A 22,745-nucleotide genomic window follows, 5' to 3' on the forward strand; every position below is an offset into this window, starting at 1 on the left:
GTTCTTATGTGTTTGTTGTTGTTGTGTGTGTTGTAGTTGTGTTATTCTGGATGTTTTCAGTCTGTTGTTGTTCAGATAAACACAAACACAACTGGTCAAAGTGACGAGAGTCTGAACGTGTCAAATATGTGAGGGGGGCCCCAGAGACAAACTCAGCCCAGGGCCCCCTGAAAGCTGGAGCCGGCCCTGCTTTTCATATATTTTACAAACTTTAAATGTGGATTTGTCTGGAATGATCCGTCGAATCAACACAAAATAAAAACCGTAGCGACCCTGACACCTGCTCTGCGCCTGAACTCACCTGTGCAGTCTGGGGTTTTTTCAATAAAATGGAAGAAAATCAAATTGAAAACTGAAATGAATCGATAAAAAATGATTCTTGTGAGTAACTGGCGTGTTCAGATTACATAAAGTACACGAGGAAGTACATTTGGATCACAGTTTTTCATGTTTTTAAGGTGGTAAAAATGAGGTACGGAGCTTTAAACGCGACATCAGAGTGTTTTTGTTTTTACATATCACCCTGTTTAACTCTGATTCTCGTGTAAAACCTCGGCCTCACTCTGCATACTTCATACTTCATACTTCATACTTCATACTTCATACTTCATACTTCATACTCCGCCTCTTCTTCGTGGTCACTTTACTCTACGTTTCTCCGCAGAGCCGTCGGCCTCAGCTCAGACAAACTGGCTCCTTTTAACGGACAGGGCCTGAGTGCGAGCGGCTGGACGGGGCTGCAGCGAGCGAGGAGCGTCCACATTAAAGCCTGCGCTGAGGTAACGCGCCAAACACAAGACTATACTTAACCCCCCCGGGCCTCAAACCTCAGAGCGGCGCCGCGTTTAGACTTTACATCATCCACGGCGGCGGCGGAATGGAACCGAGTACACGCCGTAAAAGTACTGCACAGACGTTAGGTATCTGTACTACGGCACGAGTACTCACAGAACACAGAGTACACTCGATAAAATGTGTTTGGTGACGTTTTGTGATACACGGTCCAGTCACAGCAGAGTGCACTTTGTGATGTCATCATGTGGTAATACAGGACGAAACCAGGACGAAACCAGGACTAAACCAGGACTAAACCAGGACTAGAACTGGACTAAAACTGGACTAAACCAGGACTAAACCAGGACTAAAACTGGACGAAACCAGGACTAAACCAGGTCTAAACCAGGTCTAAACCAGGACTAAACCAGGACTAAACCAGGACTGAAACTGGACTAAACCAGGACTAAAACAGGACTGAACCAGGACTGAAACTGGACTAAACCAGGACTAAAACTGGCCTAAACCAGGACAAAACCAGGACTAAAACTGGACGAAACCAAGACTGAAACTGGTCTAAAACTGGACTAAACCAGGAATAAAACTGGACTAAAACTGGACTAAAACAGGACTAAAACTGGACTAAACCAGGACTAAACCAGGACTAAAACTGGACTAAACCAGGACTAAAACTGGACTAAACCTGGACTAAAACTGGACTAAAACTGGACTAAACCAGGACTAAAACTGGAATAAACCAGGACTAAAACTGGACTAAATCAGGACTAAAACTGGACTAAACCAGGACTAAAACTGGACTAAACCAGGACTAAAACAGGACTAAACCAGGACAAAACCAGGACTAAAACTGGACGAAACCAAGACTGAAACTGGTCTAAAACTGGACTAAAACTGGACTAAACCAGGACTAAAACTGGACTAAACCAGGACTAAAACTGGACTAAACCTGGACTAAAACTGGACTAAAACTGGACTAAACCAGGACTAAAACTGGAATAAACCAGGACTAAAACTGGACTAAATCAGGACTAAAACTGGACTAAACCAGGACTAAAACTGGACTAAATCAGGACTAAAACTGGACTAAACCAGGAGTAAACCAGGACTGAAACTGGACTGAAACTGGACTAAACCTGGACTAAAACTGGACTAAACCTGGACTAAAATTGGACTAAACCAGGACTAAAACTGGACTAAACCAGGACTAAAACTGGACTAAACCTGGACTAAACCAGGACTAAAACAGGACTAAACCAGGACTAAACCAGGACTAAAACTGGACTAAACCAGGACTAAAACTGGACTTTACCAGGACTAAAACTGGACTAAATCAGGACTAAACCAGGACTATTTTTCAAGGCCCTGGGTTCCTTTAATTTTAGAAAAGTACAAGTAAAAGTATTTGGAACCACCAGATGAAGGATTAACTGTACCAGAATACACTTACTCAGATTCAAAATGTACTTTACTTAAGCACAAGTGGATAATTTTTACTTTTACTTCACTACATTTGAGAGCAGTATTTGTACTTTCTGCTCCACTACATTTTTGAACAGGACTGAAAAGTAAAAGTATTTTTTTATGATTGTGTGAGACCTGCTCAAAAGGCTGAGGGTTTATTTTTATGTTTGAGGTTTGAGCAAATAAAAATATACAAATAATAATAAATTTAAAAAAAAGTCTAATTAAATTTAAACTAATTTATGTAAGACAATAATCCAAGAACAGATCTGTCAGTGACGTCCAGAAAAGTGCGTCAGTGTGTCAGTGCTAATGCTAATGCTAATGCTAATGCTAATGCTAATGCTAATGCTAATGCTAATGCTAACGTCTACTGAAACGTTAAATTTGTTGTAAGGACGACCCGGTTATCTTTAGTCGTAGATTATTTCAGTCTGGCGTTATTTGAATATTTATTATGCTCTGAAATTAGCATTAGCATTAGCATTAGCATTAGCTTTGACACACACACATGAATTTGTAAACAAAGAAGTGACGTCCAGTGAAGTGTTCGTTTTATCTGTCTAGTGTTTAACATGTGTCAGTGACATCCACCTGCAGCTCCCTGTCCACTGTCTGACCTCTGACCTCTGACCCCTGACCCATCCACAGCTCTCTGTCCACTGTCTGATCTGTCTGGATTTATTGATTTTAGCTCGACTCTGTAAAATCCTCATAGACGTTACATTACACTGGAGATGGTCGACTGGAACGAGCCGCTGTGCACAGAGACAATTATAATGCTAATGCTAATGCTAATGTTAATGCTAATGCTGATGCTAATGCTAATGCTAATGAACTGTTTCTGCATGTGCACGACCTCCGGCCCCTGCCTCAGACCAGGCCTAGGACGATATTGAAATTTGGCGTCACGATTATTATGTCCAAAATAATTGCGATTAACGATTATATCACGATAATTATTGTTGCTGACAGTTTAAAAATGTTCTGTGTATGAATAATTACACTTTTACTATCATGAACAGGCTCCATTTTTAAACATCTGTTATAGTTTGTGCTTTATTATAAGTGAAAACAGCAGTGATCTACAGGAGAAGTCGTTTTTTTCTGCACATTCTGGAGACGCGACGGCGATTATCTTTGTCGCCGATTGTCACGATTATATAAAAAGTGCCACGAACGATTATTGTCGACCCTTTTCATCACGATAAACGATATTATTGCCTCAGACCTCCACAGACGTTCATGTGGAGACGAGCAAACCAGACGAAGCGCACAATGAAGCGTGTGGCCTTAAATATGAGTGAGGAGAACGTCATGGAGATAGATGTCCCATAATGCACCGCTCTGATCTGGTCTAATGTCGTTTCCTCGTCGCACACAGACCTGGAGTTGTGTTTTTGTTTCATTCACACAAGTTTAACACACAAACTCTGCAGATTTAAGGCTAAGTTCCACTTTGTGATGTCATCATGTGGTAATACAGGACTAAACCAGGACTAAACCAGGACTAAACCAGGACTAAACCAGGACTAAACAGGACTAAACCAGGACTAAACCAGGACTAAACCAGGACTAAAACTGGACTAAACCAGGACTAAAACTGGACTAAACCAGGACTAAAACTGGACTAAACCAGGACTGAACCAGAACTAAACCAGGACTAAACCAGGGCTAAACTAGGACTAAACCAGGACTAAACCAGGACTAAACCAGGACTGAACCAGGACTAAATCAGGACTAAACCAGGACTAAATAAGGACTAAACCAGGACTAAACCAGGTCTAAACCAGGACTGAACCAGGACTAAATAAGGACTAAACCTGGACTAAAACTGGACTAAACCTGGACTAAACCAGGACTAAAACAGGACTAAACCAGGACTAAACCAGGACTAAAACTGGACTAAACCAGGACTAAAACTGGACTTTACCAGGACTAAAACTGGACTAAATCAGGACTAAACCAGGACTATTTTTCAAGGCCCTGGGTTCCTTTAATTTTAGAAAAGTACAAGTAAAAGTATTTGGAACCACCAGATGAAGGATTAACTGTACCAGAATACACTTACTCAGATTCAAAATGTACTTTACTTAAGCACAAGTGGATAATTTTTACTTTTACTTCACTACATTTGAGAGCAGTATTTGTACTTTCTGCTCCACTACATTTTTGAACAGGACTGAAAAGTAAAAGTATTTTTTTATGATTGTGTGAGACCTGCTCAAAAGGCTGAGGGTTTATTTTTATGTTTGAGGTTTGAGCAAATAAAAATATACAAATAATAATAAATTTAAAAAAAAGTCTAATTAAATTTAAACTAATTTATGTAAGACAATAATCCAAGAACAGATCTGTCAGTGACGTCCAGAAAAGTGCGTCAGTGTGTCAGTGCTAATGCTAATGCTAATGCTAATGCTAATGCTAATGCTAATGCTAATGCTAATGCTAACGTCTACTGAAACGTTAAATTTGTTGTAAGGACGACCCGGTTATCTTTAGTCGTAGATTATTTCAGTCTGGCGTTATTTGAATATTTATTATGCTCTGAAATTAGCATTAGCATTAGCATTAGCATTAGCTTTGACACACACACATGAATTTGTAAACAAAGAAGTGACGTCCAGTGAAGTGTTCGTTTTATCTGTCTAGTGTTTAACATGTGTCAGTGACATCCAACCTGCAGCTCCCTGTCCACTGTCTGACCTCTGACCTCTGACCCCTGACCCATCCACAGCTCTCTGTCCACTGTCTGATCTGTCTGGATTTATTGATTTTAGCTCGACTCTGTAAAATCCTCATAGACGTTACATTACACTGGAGATGGTCGACTGGAACGAGCCGCTGTGCACAGAGACAATTATAATGCTAATGCTAATGCTAATGTTAATGCTAATGCTGATGCTAATGCTAATGCTAATGAACTGTTTCTGCATGTGCACGACCTCCGGCCCCTGCCTCAGACCAGGCCTAGGACGATATTGAAATTTGGCGTCACGATTATTATGTCCAAAATAATTGCGATTAACGATTATATCACGATAATTATTGTTGCTGACAGTTTAAAAATGTTCTGTGTATGAATAATTACACTTTTACTATCATGAACAGGCTCCATTTTTAAACATCTGTTATAGTTTGTGCTTTATTATAAGTGAAAACAGCAGTGATCTACAGGAGAAGTCGTTTTTTTCTGCACATTCTGGAGACGCGACGGCGATTATCTTTGTCGCCGATTGTCACGATTATATAAAAAGTGCCACGAACGATTATTGTCGACCCTTTTCATCACGATAAACGATATTATTGCCTCAGACCTCCACAGACGTTCATGTGGAGACGAGCAAACCAGACGAAGCGCACAATGAAGCGTGTGGCCTTAAATATGAGTGAGGAGAACGTCATGGAGATAGATGTCCCATAATGCAACTTTAAATGTCCCATAATGCACCGCTCTGATCTGGTCTAATGTCGTTTCCTCGTCGCACACAGACCTGGAGTTGTGTTTTTGTTTCATTCACACAAGTTTAACACACAAACTCTGCAGATTTAAGGCTAAGTTCCACTTTGTGATGTCATCATGTGGTAATACAGGACTAAACCAGGACTAAACCAGGACTAAACCAGGACTAAATCAGGACTAAATCAGGACTAAACCAGGACTAAACCAGGACTAAACCAGGACTAAACCAAGACTAAATCAGGACTAATCCAGGACTAAACCAGGACTAAATCAGGACTAAATCAGGACTAAAACTGGACAAAACCAGGACTAAACCAGGACTAAACCAGGACTAAACCAGGACTAAAACTGGACAAAACCAGGACTAAACCAGGACTAAACCAGGACTAAACCAGGACTAAACCAGGACTAAACCAGGACTAAATCAGGACTAAACCAGGACTAAATCAAGACTAAACCAGGACTAAACCAGGACTAAACCAGGACTAAAACTGGACTAAACCAGGACTAAACCAGAATCTTAAATTCTTGTACATTTTTTTCAGTCAAATTTTTGATTTAAATGTTTTTGGTTAATTTACTTCCTTTGGTGCATTTATCTTTTTATACATCGATATTTCCCTTATTCATGTTTGAAATTAATACAAAACCACACAAACCTGTATATTTAGGCTTAAGTTCTTCTCTCAAACTGAAAACACTCTGTTCCACCTTGTGATGTCATCGTGTGGTGATACAGGAAGTGCTCCACTGTGTTTTTAAACTCCACACACCTTCATTTATAGAATCATCTGGATCATCTCGGCTGAACTAAAGGTGAAAGGAGCTGTTAACTCCCACTTGATGACATCACAAGGTGGAACGTCGCATTTTGATCTTTGTAGATGTTACAGACTAATAATAAAGTGACTCAAACATGTGAGAATGAAACAAAACACAACTCCAGGTCTGTTTTTGACGCTCTAACATCATTCTAACGTGGATTAAAGCTACAACAGTCAGTTTTGTGTCTTATATAACGTTAAATATCGATGGATTCAGACGAGTTGTACATATTTTATTCTAAAGTCAGTGCTGAGTTGTGTCCCTTTCGCTGCACACGTCTGGCCGGCTGCAGAGTTCGTGTAGGACTCAGGAATGTGGCCACAGAGCAGTCAGAAAATAGCGCACCCACACAACCCGATGAGAGACTGGACTCTGCTCTGTGGGTCTGGAAACATGCACTTTATGATGAGTTTACTCCGTCTTTGTGTTGTATAGACTGAGGTTGACAAAAGCATCAAAAATCTGACACGAATCTGACACGAATCTGACACTTTTATATGCAGATGATGCTGTTTTGTGCAAGTGCGCCCTCTGCTGGTCAGGCGGTTTTAAAACTGCAGCAAGATTTTAACAGAATCTGAAATCGTAAAGTAAATAAAAAAAATTGAATACACATAAAATTAAACAAAAATAAAATAAAATAAAATAAAATAAAATAAAATAAAATAAAATAAAATAAAATAAAATAAAATAAAATAAAATAAAATAAAATAAAATATAAATACGTTCATTAATCAAAATAAAATAAACACATAAGTAAAATTTAAAAAAATAAACGAAACAAATATTTAAAAAAAACATTTCTGTGATGTGCAAGTTACAAATCTGTCTACACTAAATGATCCATCGATTGAAAGAGTGAAAGACTGAAAAACCACCCATAAATATCTTCGGTTTTGACCAAACGAAAACTTAAAAAAAAAACATATCTTGGACTTATGTAACCGTTTAAAAGAAGTAATTATCATTTTATTATAGAAACAACCTTGTATCTCATTGAATTACAGAAAATAAATTGTTCACGCAGCCTTTGTTTCTGTCATACACATGCAGACCTCAGAACGTTGAATACAAGAGCGCATGAATGTCTATGTCTAAAAACTGAGCGCACTAGAACTGAAATGAAAAAAATGTGGATCTGATTTTCGACATTTTTGACAATCCGACTTAACACTAAGATTTAAGCTGGTTTTCTTCTTTTGATGGTTCTGTAATGTCCGTGTAATATATGTATAGACTGTATATATATATGTGGACATAGCTAAGCCGCTAGCCGCCGCTTTTCAAACAGGAAGTGAGTCATTTTGGTCTTAAATGTTCGTATTAACCCTCTACATGATCCTGGGGTTTTTATTTCACTATTGTGTCTGTAAATCAAGATATGAACATTAATAACAGACACATCAGGTCCTTCTTTCCCCGAGGTCGCTCCCGTTAGCGTTAGCAACAGGTTTGATTGACAGGCTCGTTGCTAAGCGCCCGCTCCCTGAAAATGCAGCTTCATCAGCCTCACTCCACTTCCTTATACGGACTGTGAACCATGTTTTTGTTTTTCCTCAGGACCTGTCCACGTCTGAGGACATGTTTCACTCTCGTAGCCTCAGTGCCAGCCCCCTGCACCAGAGCTACCCCCCAGACGCCCTGTCCCTGCCCGGGTACACGGAGGACGAGCTGCTGGCCAACAACAACCACCTCAAGGTAACAGCACTTTATATTTACATCAGAAGACGTGGCCAGGTATCGGTCCATTTTTGAAAATTTTGCTGATATTTGACACTGATATTTTTTGCCCCAGTCTCTGTGTGTCCACGTTTCACTCCCAGTTTGTCCTCAGTGTCTTTTGGAACAGATTAATGAGTAAAAACGGCAAAATGAGATCAGTCCTCTTCTGCAAACTGGACTTTTCAGAGCTTTTATCCATGTTAAAATTGTAGAGATATGTGATAGTTTGGAGAGGTTTGCCACGCCCCCTTTTTAGTCGACCAATCCATCGACCGAGAACGTAGTCTTCATAGTCTTCATTTGTCTTTTATGTTTCAGTTGCCGATCCCAGAGGTGAATGAGGACAGATACTGGGAGACGGAGAAGACACCAGAGATCCCACCTGCACAGAACGACAACAACAAGATAAACAGCTCTGCTCGTACGACCTCTGACCTCACAGACACTGACCGACTCAAATGTCCCATCCAAAGACACTGACCAACTCAAATGTCCCCTACACAGACACTGACCAACGCAGTTAACAATCTATCATACACTTGCTTACATAAGTCAAAAATACTGTCCAGTGCATTTGCAGCGGGTTTACGTTGAACCTCAAACACTCTGACTTAAACACACTGCACCATGACATATCATTTTAATAGAGAATTGTTTTTACTACATTTTATTACATTTTCTCTCAGACAAATTTAGTGTTTATTTTTTTCTAAAGTCACGGGCTCAGAGGTCATCAGGAGAAATATCAGTCCTGCTGTTGGTCTTAATCAGTGGATGGAGTGTCAGACTCACACTGACCCAGTTGAACTGTGCCTAAGACGGCCCTAAAGTGCAGTATGTGTGTCCAGTGTGAGTGCAAAAGAACTGCGTCCAGGCCCTGGACTTGGGACTTTGGCCCAGTTGAAGGAGGGGGCCAAAGCACGGCCCGGTGGCTCATGTGGCCCACACCTGTCAGGCGCCGATGTCACTCACACGAGGAAAAACTGAATGAACTCTGCTCCAAACTCAGGGTGAACCCGCGCTCAGCTTCAGTCTGTGACAGATAGAAGTTCCTCGTCCTCACCTCCTCGGCTCTGGTCATATTTTCTGGCTAAAACATTAGCTCTGCTGCTCCACATGGAAACAAACAGCACCGAGAGATGATGTCACCGGGCTGTGGCTCAGGTGGAGCAGGTGTGAGTTCAAAAGGCCCAGTGTGAGTGTGGGACATAGTCGATGAGTGTTAGTGGACTAATAGGTTTTATCATTTGTGTGGAACCTCTGCATACTCTGAATACTCTTTATAACACTCTTTGATCTCGTTTTGCAGCTGGAGTTCATCCGTACTGGATCGGAGACCTGGAGACCATCATCATGAAGAACCCAGAACTGCACCATCCACACAGGAACCACGCCTTATATGGAAACAGGAAGTCTCTGTCCCAGCAGCTGGAGATCTTTCACAACAGCACACGGGTGAGTTATGTCTTCAGAAGTATCACATAAATATCACATAAGTATAACATAAGTATCACATAAGTATAACATAAGTATCACATAAGTATCACATAAGTATCACATAAGTATCACATAAGTATCACATAAGTATAACATAAGTATCACATAAGTATGACATAAGTATGACATAAGTATCACATAAGTATAACATAAGTATCACATAAGTATCACATAAGTATAACATAAGTATCACATAAGTATGACATAAGTATGACATAAGTATCACATAAGTATCACATAAGTATCACATAAGTATCACATAAGTATAACATAAGTATCACATAAGTATCACATAAGTATCACATAAGTATCACATAAGTATAACAAGTATCACATAAGTATCACATAAGTATAACAAGTATAACATAAGTATCACATAAGTATAACATAAGTATCACATAAGTATAACATAAGTATAACAAGTATAACATAAATATCACATAAGTATAACATAAGTATAACAAGTATAACATAAGTATCACATAAGTATAACATAAGTATCACATAAGTATCACATAAGTATAACATAAGTATCACATAAGTATAACAAGTATCACATAAGTATAACAAGTATAACATAAGTATCACATAAGTATAACATAAGTATAACAAGTATCACATAAGTATAACAAGTATAACATAAGTATCACATAAGTATCACATAAGTATAATGTAAATATAACATTAGTACGTAGAACATAACTCAAATCCTTTACTTTGTCAAAGTTATTTCACTTTTTTCGTTGCTACATAATTCCATATATCTTGCTTCATGAATCTTCTGTGTGTGTATAAAATGTAGAAAGTAGTGAAAATAAAATAAAAACAAACCTTGAATGAGAGGGCGTGTCCAGACTTTTCGTGGATGTACTGGTCGTGTCCCTGTAGTTTCTCCCTGCACCGTCCCCCAGCGGCTCCTCCTGACCATGACCCCCCCGACTGGAGGTTCAGATCATGTGATTAATCCCATGTTTGTGTCGTTGGTCAGTGTGTGTCTCGTCCGTCTCGCTCCCTCAGCTCGGCTCAGCTCCTTCACTCCAGCTGCAGCACTCAGGCCTTCATCATCTGTAACATCGTCCTCATGAAGGGCCAGGGCAAGGTACGACACAGGTTTTATGTTCTATAACGAATTAAAACAACCAGAGCGGAACCAAAGTGTCTCACATAAAAGTCAACAAAACACAAATAAACAGAGAACACGATACACAGGAAAAGAACAAGAAAAACACCTGTATCTCCTGTCGAGTTAGTGTTAAATGTCGAGTAGAAGTCTGGTCTTAAACTGTTGTGAGTATCATAGCAACCAAAGAGCCAATCCAGAGCGAGGCTGTTGAAGGTAACGTCCCTTCCTGTTCGCACGGCTGGTTTAGCATGGAATGAGTACTGAACAACGCTGTCAATCAAATCTGTTGCTAACGCTAACAGGAGCGACCTCGGGGAAAGAAGGACCTGATGTGTCTGTTATTAATGTTCAGATCTTGATTTACAGACACAATAGTGAAATAAAAACCCCACACATAGCACATAGCTAACCTGCTAGCTGCCGTGTTCCAAACAGGAAGTGATCATGGAGGCGCTTCCTGCTACGTCGCCTCTGCTCTGTGTGAAAACTGTCCCCTCTCTGTCTCTGCTGCTTCAGACTCATTCTGGTCTTTTTTTTTTATTAATTTATTTTCTAAATTTTTTTAGTTAATTTGAGGGGTTTTTTTTGTTTTGTTTTTTAGTTTATTTATTATTATTTTTTTAAACTGTCCCCTCTCTCTGTCTCTGCTGCTTCAGACTCATTTTGGTCTTAAATGTTCGTATTAACCCTCTACATGATCCTGGGGTTTTTATTTGTTTTTTTTTGTTTTTTTTGTTATTTTGAGTTTATTTTGTTGTTGTTGTTGTTGTTTTTTTAGTTATTTTTATTACGAATTATTTTATTTTATTTTTTTTTTGAGGTGTTTTTTGTTTTTATTTTAATTTTTTTATCAATTTATTTTCTTAATTTTTTTTAGTTAATTTGAGGTTTGTTTGTTTGTTTTTTTATTTTATTTATTTTTATTTTTTTTAACTGTGTGTCCTCTCTCTGTCTCTGCTGCTTCAGACTCATTCTGGTCTTAAATGTTCGTATTAACCCTCTACATGATCCTGGGGTTTTTATTTTTTAGTTATTTTGAGTTTATTTTTTTTTTTTTTTTTTTTAGTTATTGTTTTTTTTGTTTGTTTGGGTTTTTTTTAAAGTTATTTTTATTACGATTTTTTTTTTTTTGGGTTTTTTTTATTTTAATGTTTTTTATTAATTTATTTTCTTAATTTTTTTTGTTAATTTGACGTTTATTTGTTTGTTGTTTTTTTTGTTTATTTATTATTATTTGATGTTAATGTTAAATATTCGTATTAACCCTCTACATGATCCTGGGGTTTTTATTTCACTATTGTGTCTGTAAATCAAGATATGAACATTAATAACAGACAAATCAGGTCCTTCTTTCCCCGAGGTCGCTCCTGTTAGCGTTAGCAACAGGTTTGATTGACAGCGTTGCTAAGCGCCCGCTCCCTGCTAAACCAGTGGTGCGAACTTTTTTCTTGTCTCTTCCGTTGCTGTGATACTCACAGTTGAAATTGGGCTCCAGATTCGCCGCTACACCTGCTCCGGCCTCGACGAGCTTCATTTGGAGCTGAACACTGTCGGTGACGCTCACTCAGTCACTTCTTTACACAGTCTGTGGTTCAGACTTAACTCAGGACACTTTGAGTTTCTGGTAGAATAACCTACACTGATGAATCTTCTTGGTGTTGTACTTTCCCAGGGCCTTGGCTTCAGTATCGTGGGAGGTAAAGACAGTATGTACGGCCCGATGGGGATCTACGTCAAAACCATCTTCCCTGGAGGAGCTGCTGCCGCCGATGGACGACTGCAGGAAGGTGAGGAGACGCATTTGAGCTTTATGTATTTGACACAATATATATTTAGATTTTTGGAGATGTTACAGAATAATAATAAAGTGTGTGAATGAAACAAAACACAACTCCAGGTCTGTTTTTGACGCGCTAACGATGTTCAAACATGGATTAAAGCTCAAGAGTCAGTTTTTTATACAGAACCTTTAATGTCTATATTGTGTTTTTCAGGTGATGAAATTCTGGAGCTGAACGGAGAGTCACTTCACGGTTTAACTCACGATGAGGCGCTCAACAAATTCAAAGTAGGTTAACACAGATTATTATAATACTGTAATCCGCAGAGTGAAACGGGTGAAGTGTCTCATCTCTGCGGATCATTTTGTTATAATTTACACATTTTAAATCACAATATTCATCTAAAACGACGCATTAAAAGAAACAGTTCAAGCTGAGTTCAAGTTCAGCTTTTAAATTTTTCCCGCAGCAAATCCGAAAAGGTGTTCTGAGTCTGGTCGTCCGTACGAGCCTCCGCGTCGACGCCCTGTGCGGCCCCACGCAGATGGCGCTGTGTCGGTCGCGCTCCCTCAGCTCCACCGCGGCCGTGTCGCGGATGAGCGCCGACATCGCCGACCTCGGCTACCTCCGCAGCCCCGCCCACCCGCCCTCCAGCCCCGCCTACCGCCCCTCGAGCCACGCCTATCAGCTGACGAGCCACGCCCCTCATCATCCCGCCTCTAGTCCCGCCTCCAACTCGCTGACCGTCCCCGAGCAGAGCCACAAGCCGCGGGACAGGGTCATGATGGAGATCGTCCTGCACAAAGGTCAGTCTGGAAATTATACTTTTTAAATCTGATATCATTTTATGTTTTATTCATTTGTAAAGAGACAATGCACATTTTTCAAACTGTATAAACTTGCAGAATTAGCTGATTTTAGCTCATTTCCATCAGTGAAACGGTATTCGAAAAGGGAAAAAACACATGTCAGAAGTGCAAAATATAGAATAAAAACATTATAAACAGTCAGTGCTCGCAAATCTGTGTTTCCACAAGACACTTTTTGGCTTTTTTTTTTTAAAGAAAAGAACTTCAGACCATAGATTGTTTATATAAATGGACATAGCTAACCCACTAGCCGCCGCATAGCAAACAGGAAGTGATCATAAGTGCACTTCCTGCTCCATCGATTCTCTGTTCAGACTCGTCATTCTGGTCTTAAATGTTCGTATTAACCCTCTACATGATCCTGGGGTTTTTATTTCACTATTGTGTCTGTAAATCAAGATCTGAACATTAATAACAGACAAATCAGACATGTTTTATCTCATTTTATTAAATTATTTTGAGGTTTTTTGGGGTTTTTTTTAGTTATTTTGAGGATTTTTTTCATTTTTTATTATTTATTTATTTATTTATTTTAGGTAATTTTGAGTTCATTTACTTATTTTTTGGCTATTGTGAGGGTTTTTTATTTATTTATTTTTTTAGTTATATTGAGTTCATTTATTTCTTTTTTGTTATATTGAGTTGTTTTTTTTGTTTTGTTTTTTTGTTATTTTAAGGATTTTTTTTTTTTTTTACTTAATTTTGAGTTAATTTACTTATTTTTTGGTTATTTTGAAGATTTTTTCATTTATTTATTTTTTTAGGTAATTTTGAGTTAATTTATTTATTTTTTGGTTATTTTGAGTTTTTGTTTTGTTTGTTTTTTTAGTTATATTGAGTTCATTTATTTATTTTTGTTTATTATGAGGGTTTTTCTTTTGTGTTTTTTTTAAGTTACTTTGATTTCATTTATTTATTTTTTGTTATTTTGAGTTTTTTTGTTATTTTGAGGTTTATTTAATTTGAGGTTGTTTTTTTGTTTGTTTTTTTGTTATTTTGAGTTTTTTTTTTTTTTTGTTATTTTGAGTTTGTTTTTTTGTTTTGTTATTTTGAGTTTGGGTTTTTTTTACTGCCCCCTCTCTCTGTCTCTGCTGCTTCAGACTCATTCTGGTCTTAAATGTTCGTATTAACCCTCTACATGATCCTGGGGTTTTTATTTCACTATTGTGTCTGTAAATCAAGATCTGAACATTAATAACAGACAAATCAGGTCCTTCTTTCCCCGAGGTCGCTCCTGTTAGCGTTAGCAACAGGTTTGATTGACAGCGTTGCTAAGCGCCCACTCCCTGCTAAACCAGCGGTGCAGGCGCTTGGCTCTTTTGTTGCTTTGATACTTGTGGTCAGAATTCCAAATGTGGAACTCAACTCCAGATTAGCCGCTATAACTGCTAGCCTCGACGAGCTCACTCAGTCGACTTCAGGGACGTCATCATGAAGCTGAGAGAAAGACGAGGGTTTGAGCTCCACAAAGCAAAGAGACGACACTCTGAGGGTCTGAATATGAAATTAAAAAAACATATTTAGCTGAGTTACATCACTTTTTTATTTTTTTGCTCCATAATCCCACACATCTTGCTTCATATATTTGTTGTCTTCCATTTGTTTATAAAATGTAGAAAGCGGTAAAAGAAGATGCGTCCATACTTCTGACTGGTTGTGTAATTATAAATACATGTTTTGCTCAGAGTCCGGTGTGGGGCTGGGTATCGGTCTGTGCTGTGTCCCGTCTGCGGAGGGCTGTCCTGGGATCTACATCCACACTCTGTCCCCTGGCTCTGTGGCCCACATGGACGGCAGACTACGGTAACAAAACGGATAAGAAAAACAGGGGGTATTATGCAAAATCTAAATATGTTTGTATCTTTCTCCCATGTTCTAACTCTGTTTCTCATCAAAAACACGTGTGAAGAGGTTTTAGAGTCGTCCGTGCATGTTTGAGTCATCTAGAGATCTCTCCCAGGCCCTATTCAAACCCTCCTTATGTTTAGCTGTGAGATTCTGTACGAGGCTCCGCCCACAATCCTACATCACCCACGCTCCCACACGACAATCCTCCATAAATATACAAAAACATGACACAGAACAACACACTACAGCTTCACAAACCTGGTGTGATGTGCAGTAGTTTCATTAACCACAAATCCACACAAAGCTTTATATTAACACTTAAATGTGAAGAGAAAGCTGCACAAACGTGACCACAGCTCTCTTAGGGACTCGTGGTAAAAAGTGCTTCTTAGCGGGAGGTTGTGGTGAATTTAAATAAGAAAATTTGGAGAAAATAATCAAAATCGACTCAAAATATCGGCTTTAAAACATCGGCAGACCTCATCAGCCATTGGTTGCTTTGTATTCTGAACAATCGTAACGGCATCAGACATGAAAAAAAACAAAAACATATCGGTTGATCTCTAATTCCTCACTGTAACATTGTACTACGACTTCACAAACCTGATATATTTGAATATGTTTTGTGTTAGCGGTTAATACACCCCCTCTTTAAAGTGTCATCAGATTTCAGGCTGACTATAACACTGATGCCCTGTCCTCCGTCTGCCCTCCCTCCTCCGTTGCCCTCTCCTCCCTCTTGCGCCCCCTGCAGGTGTGGAGACGAGATTATGGAGATCAACGACACGGTAGTTTACAACATGGCTCTGAACGACGTGTACACGGTGCTGAGCCAGTGCAGCCCCGGGCCGGTCCACATCACCATCAGCCGCCACCCGGACCCGAAGGTACCACCCACAGATGGACGTAGCTAACCTGCTAGCCACCGCGTTACAGACAGGAAGTGATCACAGGCGCACTTCCTGTTCACTTTCTGTGTAAAAACCGTGTCTTCTGTCTGTCTCTGCTGCTTCAGACTCGTCATTTTGGTCTTAAACGTTCGTATTAACCCGCTCTACGTGATCGTTCGTTTTTTTAAATTTCGCTATTGCGCGCTAGCCTCGATTAGCTTCATTTGGGTGACGTCCACTTCTTTACACAGTTTATGGTCTGAACTTCTGATACAAACGCTTCATTCATGTGCCTCTGGAAAGTCAGGGAAACCGCCCAACTCTCTGACCTCAAACGCATCATCAACTTTAAGTAACTGACTCATTCGAGCGCACGGATCCTGGTTCATTTCAGGCCAGCTGCGGTTCGCAAAGGACCGGCTTTCGATGAAAAGTAAGTCTGTCTGTCCCTCAGTCGTCCAGGTCTGGATTTTTCTAGTAAGAAAAATTCAAATCTGTAACTGGACAAAAGGTTTTAGAGCGAAGACGTTTGGCTGAGGGACTATACAGACGACAGGTGTGTTAGCGTCAGTGTCGTTAGCTCCTCCTTCCAGACAGATTTAAGGCGGTGTCCAGCAGTAATCTGACCAGAACTGAAGAAGCGGCTTGTAGGAGTGAAGACGTTTGGCTGCTCGTCCAAGCCGCGGCTTGGACGAGCAGCCAAACGTCTTCACTCCTACAACTTTTTGTCCAGTTGACAGATTTAAGAGCTGCTCGGGACAACAATCTGCTGTCCATCTCAAAGACACTGACCACTCCTTTGAACACAGCGGGGTTCAGACCTTAGCCAGAGAAAAGAAATGGTTTGAGAGGAGAGTTTTTGTTACGAAAGACAATCCATCTTTGAACAGGAACATCGTCCTTCTCTTGTTTACGTTTTTTTTTTTTATGATTGAAAAGTTTGACCGTTGTGTATTTGCAGGTGTCGGAGCAACAGTTAAACGACGCCATCGCTCAGGCCGTGGAGAACAGCAAACTCAGGAAGGACAAGAGCCAGTGGAGCATTGACAGTGAGTGCGCGAGCGAGCGGAGAGGTTGCTGGTTCAATTCCCGCTTCCCACATTGAATCCTGCTGGTATTTACTGCAATAATTCTGGCAAATGTGGGTCACTGATTTGGTGTTGTGTCCTCCGGCAAGACATGTCACCCACATTGCCTAGTTTAAAAGTGGTGTGTGTGTGTGTGAGTGCTGGTCAGATGTGTTCATGGCGTAGATTGGCGGCCTCGCTTCTGTCAGTGTGCTCCAGGGCAGCTGTGGCTACAATGCCACTGTAAAGCTCTATATAAATTCAGTGCATTATTATTTTTATTTTTTATTTATTTATTTTATTTATTTATTTATTTTTTTTGATGTGATTTATTTATTTCATTTATTTATTTAGTTTTTATTTTATTTATTAATTTTTTATGTGATTTATTTTATTTATTTATTTTTTATTTTATTTTATTTGTTTTTTATTATTTATTTATTATTTTATTTTATTTATTTATTTATTTATTTATTTATTTATTTATTTATTTATTTATTTATTTATTTATTTTATTTATTTATTTGATTTTGTTTTATTTGATTTTATTTATTTATTAATTTTTTGATGTGATTTATTTATTTCATTTATTTATTTAGTTTTTATTTTATTTTATTTATAAATTTTTTATGTGATTTATTTTATTTATTTATTTTTTATTTTATTTTATTTGTTTTTTATTATTTATTTTATTTTATTTATTTATTTTTTATTTATTTTATTTTGTTTTATTTTATTTTATTTTTATTTATTTATTTATTTATTTGATTTTGTTTTATTTTATTTATTTTATTATTATTATTATTTTTTTTTTTTTATTTTATTTTATTTATTTATTTATTTATTATTTATTTATTTATTTATTTATTTATTTATTTATTTATTTATTTATTTATTTATTATTTATTTAATTTAATTTAATTTGTTTTATTTTATTTTATTAATTTATTTTATTTTAAGCTTTACATTATCCACTTTTAAAACTCAACTCAAACGCTGGCTGAAATCAAATCAGTCATGTGATCACTAATCAATACATGGACCTCCCTTCTTACTTTTCTTACCTTTTTTTTTTTTTTTTAACTCTACTTCTCACTTTTTAACTCTTGTATATTGTACGAATGTGATGTATTTGTTGTACTTTTTACCTGCCTGGGGACTGCGGATGTAAATTAGCTCTGTAGCTATAATCCGGCATATTTACATTTGTTTACAACAGATGTTCATTAATGTGCATTGTCCCTATCAAATAAATAAAATAAAAATAAAAAATAAGCTGAACACTGTGGGTGACATCACACTCACTTCTTTACACAGTCTATGGTCTAAACCCACAAATAAAAAATAAATTAAACATTTGAATAGGCTTTTTAAAGACGTTCCCTCTGGCGTTTTTTTTTATTTTTTTTTTTTCGGGATTGTCAGTTTGTCGTGTTTATTGAAGAAGAGTCGCAGAGACACAGGGATCATTCTGTAAAATTTTATCGTCAGTTACAGCCAAACAGTTGAGTTAAAGGCAGCGTCCAGCAACATTCACAGCCGAGTCTAAAAAGATGAGATTGTTCCAGTGTTTTATACAAGAGTGAGTCACACATTAAGAAACTGAACGCAAAGTTGAACAAGGTGAGTGTTTTAAACCCTCCCACATTCTTTTACAAAAGCGTAGCTGTTTTCTGCCTTTAGTGTGATATATGTCCACTGCTGCATGATGGGAAACAGGACATTTTGCCCCTGTGTAATAAAGTACACACTGGATTACATTTGTCCACTGTCCACAGACTGAAGCGTGCGTCTTGTGCCCGTGGCGTGTGCGCAGGTCTGCGTAAAGAGTCGTGTTCGTACCGGAGGCAGAGGTGCGACGGGTGCGTGGACCACGGCCCGACTCCGCTCAGAGCTCCAAGGACCATGACCCGCTCCTGCAGCGAGAACACCAACTGCAGAGACCACACCCGCTGCCACGCCCTCCTCACGCATCACCAACACCACAGCCAATCAGCCGCCAGAGTGCACAGCCTGGACACGCCCACGGTAACAACTCACGTTTCCTCGTCACACACAGACCTGGAGTTGTGTTTGTTTGTTTTTTTTGTTTCATTCTCACATGTTTAACACACACACCTGCAGATTTAAGGCTGAGTTCTTCTCTCAAACTGAAAACGCTCTGTTCCACCTTGTGATGTCATCATGTGGTGATACAGGAAGTGCTCCGCTGTGTTTTTAAACTCCACACACCTTCATTTATAGAATCATTTGGATCATTTCCGCTCTGGAGTTTCCTCTTATCTCGACTGAACTAAAGGTAAAAGGAGGAGGAGTTCACTTGAAAACTACCACTTGATGACATCACAAGGTGGAACGTCACATTTTGAGCTCCATCCCCAGATAATTTTTAAAGATGTAAAAACACTAGAACATGGCTTAAAGCTCCAAAAGAGTCCATTCCGCTTAATACGGGACCTTTAAAGATGTTCTAGGTAACTCTACTGCTTGTCTCCGTGGAGATGCTTTGCCCGAAATGTTCCGCAGTGCGACAATAACTCTGTCTATCTGTCGGTTATTCAAGTCCATGTGTGTTTTTTCTTTCTTACAGTCGATGTCGGACACGTGGTCAGACAACAGGCTGTCGGTGCCGGTGTATCCAGACGAAGACTATAACATCCCGTACAACTGTCCCCCCGGCAACAAGTCCAGCACGCTGACCCTTGACCTGGGCGTCAGGGGCAACAAGGTCATTAGAACAGACTCAGCTATTTATAAATGCACATACAGACGTTTCAGGCTGGAGTCTGCCCCGGGACACATCAGGAAAAATGTCAAATTGATTTTTCAAACAGGAATTGTCATTAGATTTGTGATTTATTATTTATTTTAGTAATTTTTTGTAGTTTCATGAGCCGCTACTTGAGAAATATTATTTTTGAGCAACTTTTTATATATTATGCCTAGTTTTCTCGTATTAGTTTATCAGTTCATATTTAAGTTTTCTGTCAGATGTTAACGCTGAATCTGCAGAATCTGACTTTTTCCACAACAAATAACAAATCGAATCGTAATTAAACTCCGTCCAACGAGGTTCATCCGGTTTTCTGATCATTTTCCAGACCAAGGTTTAGTTTGTTTTCATCTCTGACAGTTTGTTCCGCTCACTAGCGCCTCACAGTGGTCACGTGACGTTGCTGTGGCGCTGTCTCACCGGGACAGAGGACGTTAAACCGGGACTGTCCTGAAGCAGCATCGTGTGACCACTCGGAGGCGCTAGCGAGCTCCAAACTGTCAGGAAACCAAACGAAACCTTGGTCTGGAAAAAGAATCTATTAAAATAAATTGCAATACTTTACACACTGAACTAACCTCCTGTAACTAACTTCATTTTAACGTGTGTCTTTCTCTCTATCTCTCTCTATCTCCATCTTTCTATCTCTGTCTTTTTCTGTTTCTGCACATAGTTTGTCTGCAGTATTTTTAAGGCCTTGCACAAACTTCTCAGGTTTATACTGAGGAACGTAGGTAACAGCTCTGACAGTCTGCATGAAGTACAGCTCCGTCTGCAGCGTCTCTACCTCTTTATTTCTACTTGTATATCTTTTTCTCTCTTTCTTCCATCATGTTGCTCGTCTGGTTCACTTCTGGTTGTGTCGTTGTGTTGTTTTTGTTTAACACTTTGGTAAAAATGACAGTGAAAATGTGCGATTTCTCACCTCTGCACGTGAAAAAAACCCTTGTTTTGCAAATCCACTGCATGTTGTGTCTGTGTTTGTGTCGCACATGTCAGTGTCTCTGTGTCTCTGTGGAGCGCCCCCTTGTGGCTCTAGATTTAGTTGTGTTTACGTCTCTTTTGGGTCGGTCTCGTTCACACACACCGAGCATCGTTCACCCCAAAACACCAGGAGCCACGTCAGACTCCATCAGCTGATCACAGAACTTATCCCCATGACAACGAGCTTCAAGAGACAGAGCCCTGAGAAACACACACTTCAGCTGTACACACACACACACACTTCACCTGTACACACACACTTCACCTGTAAACACACACACACACTTCACCTGTAAACACACACACACACTTCACCTTTCACCTGTGGCTAAACACCATAATGACTGTACGCTCTGGTGGAAGAGGAGAAAAAACGTTTGCGCAGACAGACCCAGACTCACCTACGCAGACAGACCCAGACTCACCTGCGCAGACAGAGCCAGACCAGACTCACCTGCACAGACAGACCCAGACCAGACTCACCTGCGCAGACAGACCCAGACCCAGACTCACCTGCGCAGACAGACCCAGACTCACCTACGCAGACAGACCCAGACTCACCTACGCAGACAGACCCAGACTCACCTGCGCAGACAGACCAAGACTCACCTGCGCAGACAGACCCAGACTCACCTGCGCAGACAGACCCAGACTCACCTGCGCAGACAGACCCAGACCCAGACTCACCTGCGCAGACAGACCCAGACCAGACTCACCTGCGCAGACAGACCCAGACCCGGACTCTGCAGCTGCTCATTCACACACTTTTACTGTCACAGTGGACTGCGTAGGTCAGCCCGAAGTTGACTCCCACTTGATGACATCACAAGGTGGAATGTCGCATTTTGATCTTTGTAGATGTAACAGACTAATAATAAAGTGACTCAAACATATGAGAATGAAACAAAACACAACTCCAGGTCTGTTTTTGAGGCGGTGACGACATTAGAACATGGATTAAAGCTACAAGAGTCATTTTTGTGCGATGTAGGACTTTTAAATCTGTAGTTCTTCGTTTCTAAGTTTGCATCTTCTCGCTCTGACGTGTGTTTGGGCGGCTGCACGTTTTACCCTCGTGTTTAGTTCTTTTCAAACCTTTATCGTCCACATTTATAAACTGCGATGTGCAGCAGCCGTTGCAGAGGAAATGTGCTGCACCTTCGTGTGGTTTTGAGTCTAAACTTTTGTCACGCTCACTTCCTGTTTGCTCGGCAGGAAGAGGAAGACACTCGAGACGATTCCGGGGTCCGAGATCTGAGCTCCTGCAGTGAAGACGCCGAGCTCCTCACAGGTAAAAACTATACTATTTGTGTTTAACATGATTTTATTGTATCCAAGGAGCATTGTGTTTTTGTGGTTATGATTATCCACCTGTGTAAATGGGTGATGTAAAGTGTTTTGAGCGTCTTGAAGGTGGAAAAGCGCGATATAAACACCACCTTTGGTTAAAAAAAATGGCTGAAAAAGACAAAAATACAGGAAGTAGCTCTGAGTTCTAAAGCAGATATAAGTTTTTCTACTTTATCCACACCAAAAGTTCCAAATAAAGAGACAGTTTACGAGAGACAAAGGCATTTGCAAAACTATTCTGCAGTTTAAACAGGTTTTGGGTCTTGTTTACATTGTGGTTGCTAGGTAACAGTTATG

General features: G+C 39.5%; 1 protein-coding gene across 1 annotated transcript in view; it reads left to right on the top strand.

Annotated features, from left to right (window-relative positions):
- il16 (interleukin 16) overlaps positions 1–22,745 on the top strand; it is a 61,594-nt gene that overhangs the window by 26,587 nt on the left and 12,262 nt on the right. The window contains exons 5-18 of the mRNA XM_055229167.1: positions 665–779; positions 8,105–8,242; positions 8,585–8,687; positions 9,576–9,721; positions 10,752–10,862; positions 12,559–12,673; positions 12,881–12,954; positions 13,137–13,473; positions 15,222–15,339; positions 16,139–16,271; positions 17,236–17,323; positions 19,158–19,369; positions 19,932–20,069; positions 22,314–22,389. Of these exons, the coding sequence (XP_055085142.1) occupies positions 665–779; positions 8,105–8,242; positions 8,585–8,687; positions 9,576–9,721; positions 10,752–10,862; positions 12,559–12,673; positions 12,881–12,954; positions 13,137–13,473; positions 15,222–15,339; positions 16,139–16,271; positions 17,236–17,323; positions 19,158–19,369; positions 19,932–20,069; positions 22,314–22,389 (1,904 nt within the window). The remainder of the gene's footprint in view (positions 1–664; positions 780–8,104; positions 8,243–8,584; positions 8,688–9,575; positions 9,722–10,751; positions 10,863–12,558; positions 12,674–12,880; positions 12,955–13,136; positions 13,474–15,221; positions 15,340–16,138; positions 16,272–17,235; positions 17,324–19,157; positions 19,370–19,931; positions 20,070–22,313; positions 22,390–22,745) is intronic.

Source organism: Periophthalmus magnuspinnatus, chromosome 3, assembly GCF_009829125.3.
Source record: "Periophthalmus magnuspinnatus isolate fPerMag1 chromosome 3, fPerMag1.2.pri, whole genome shotgun sequence".
Classification (NCBI taxonomy): Eukaryota; Metazoa; Chordata; class Actinopteri; order Gobiiformes; family Gobiidae; genus Periophthalmus; species Periophthalmus magnuspinnatus.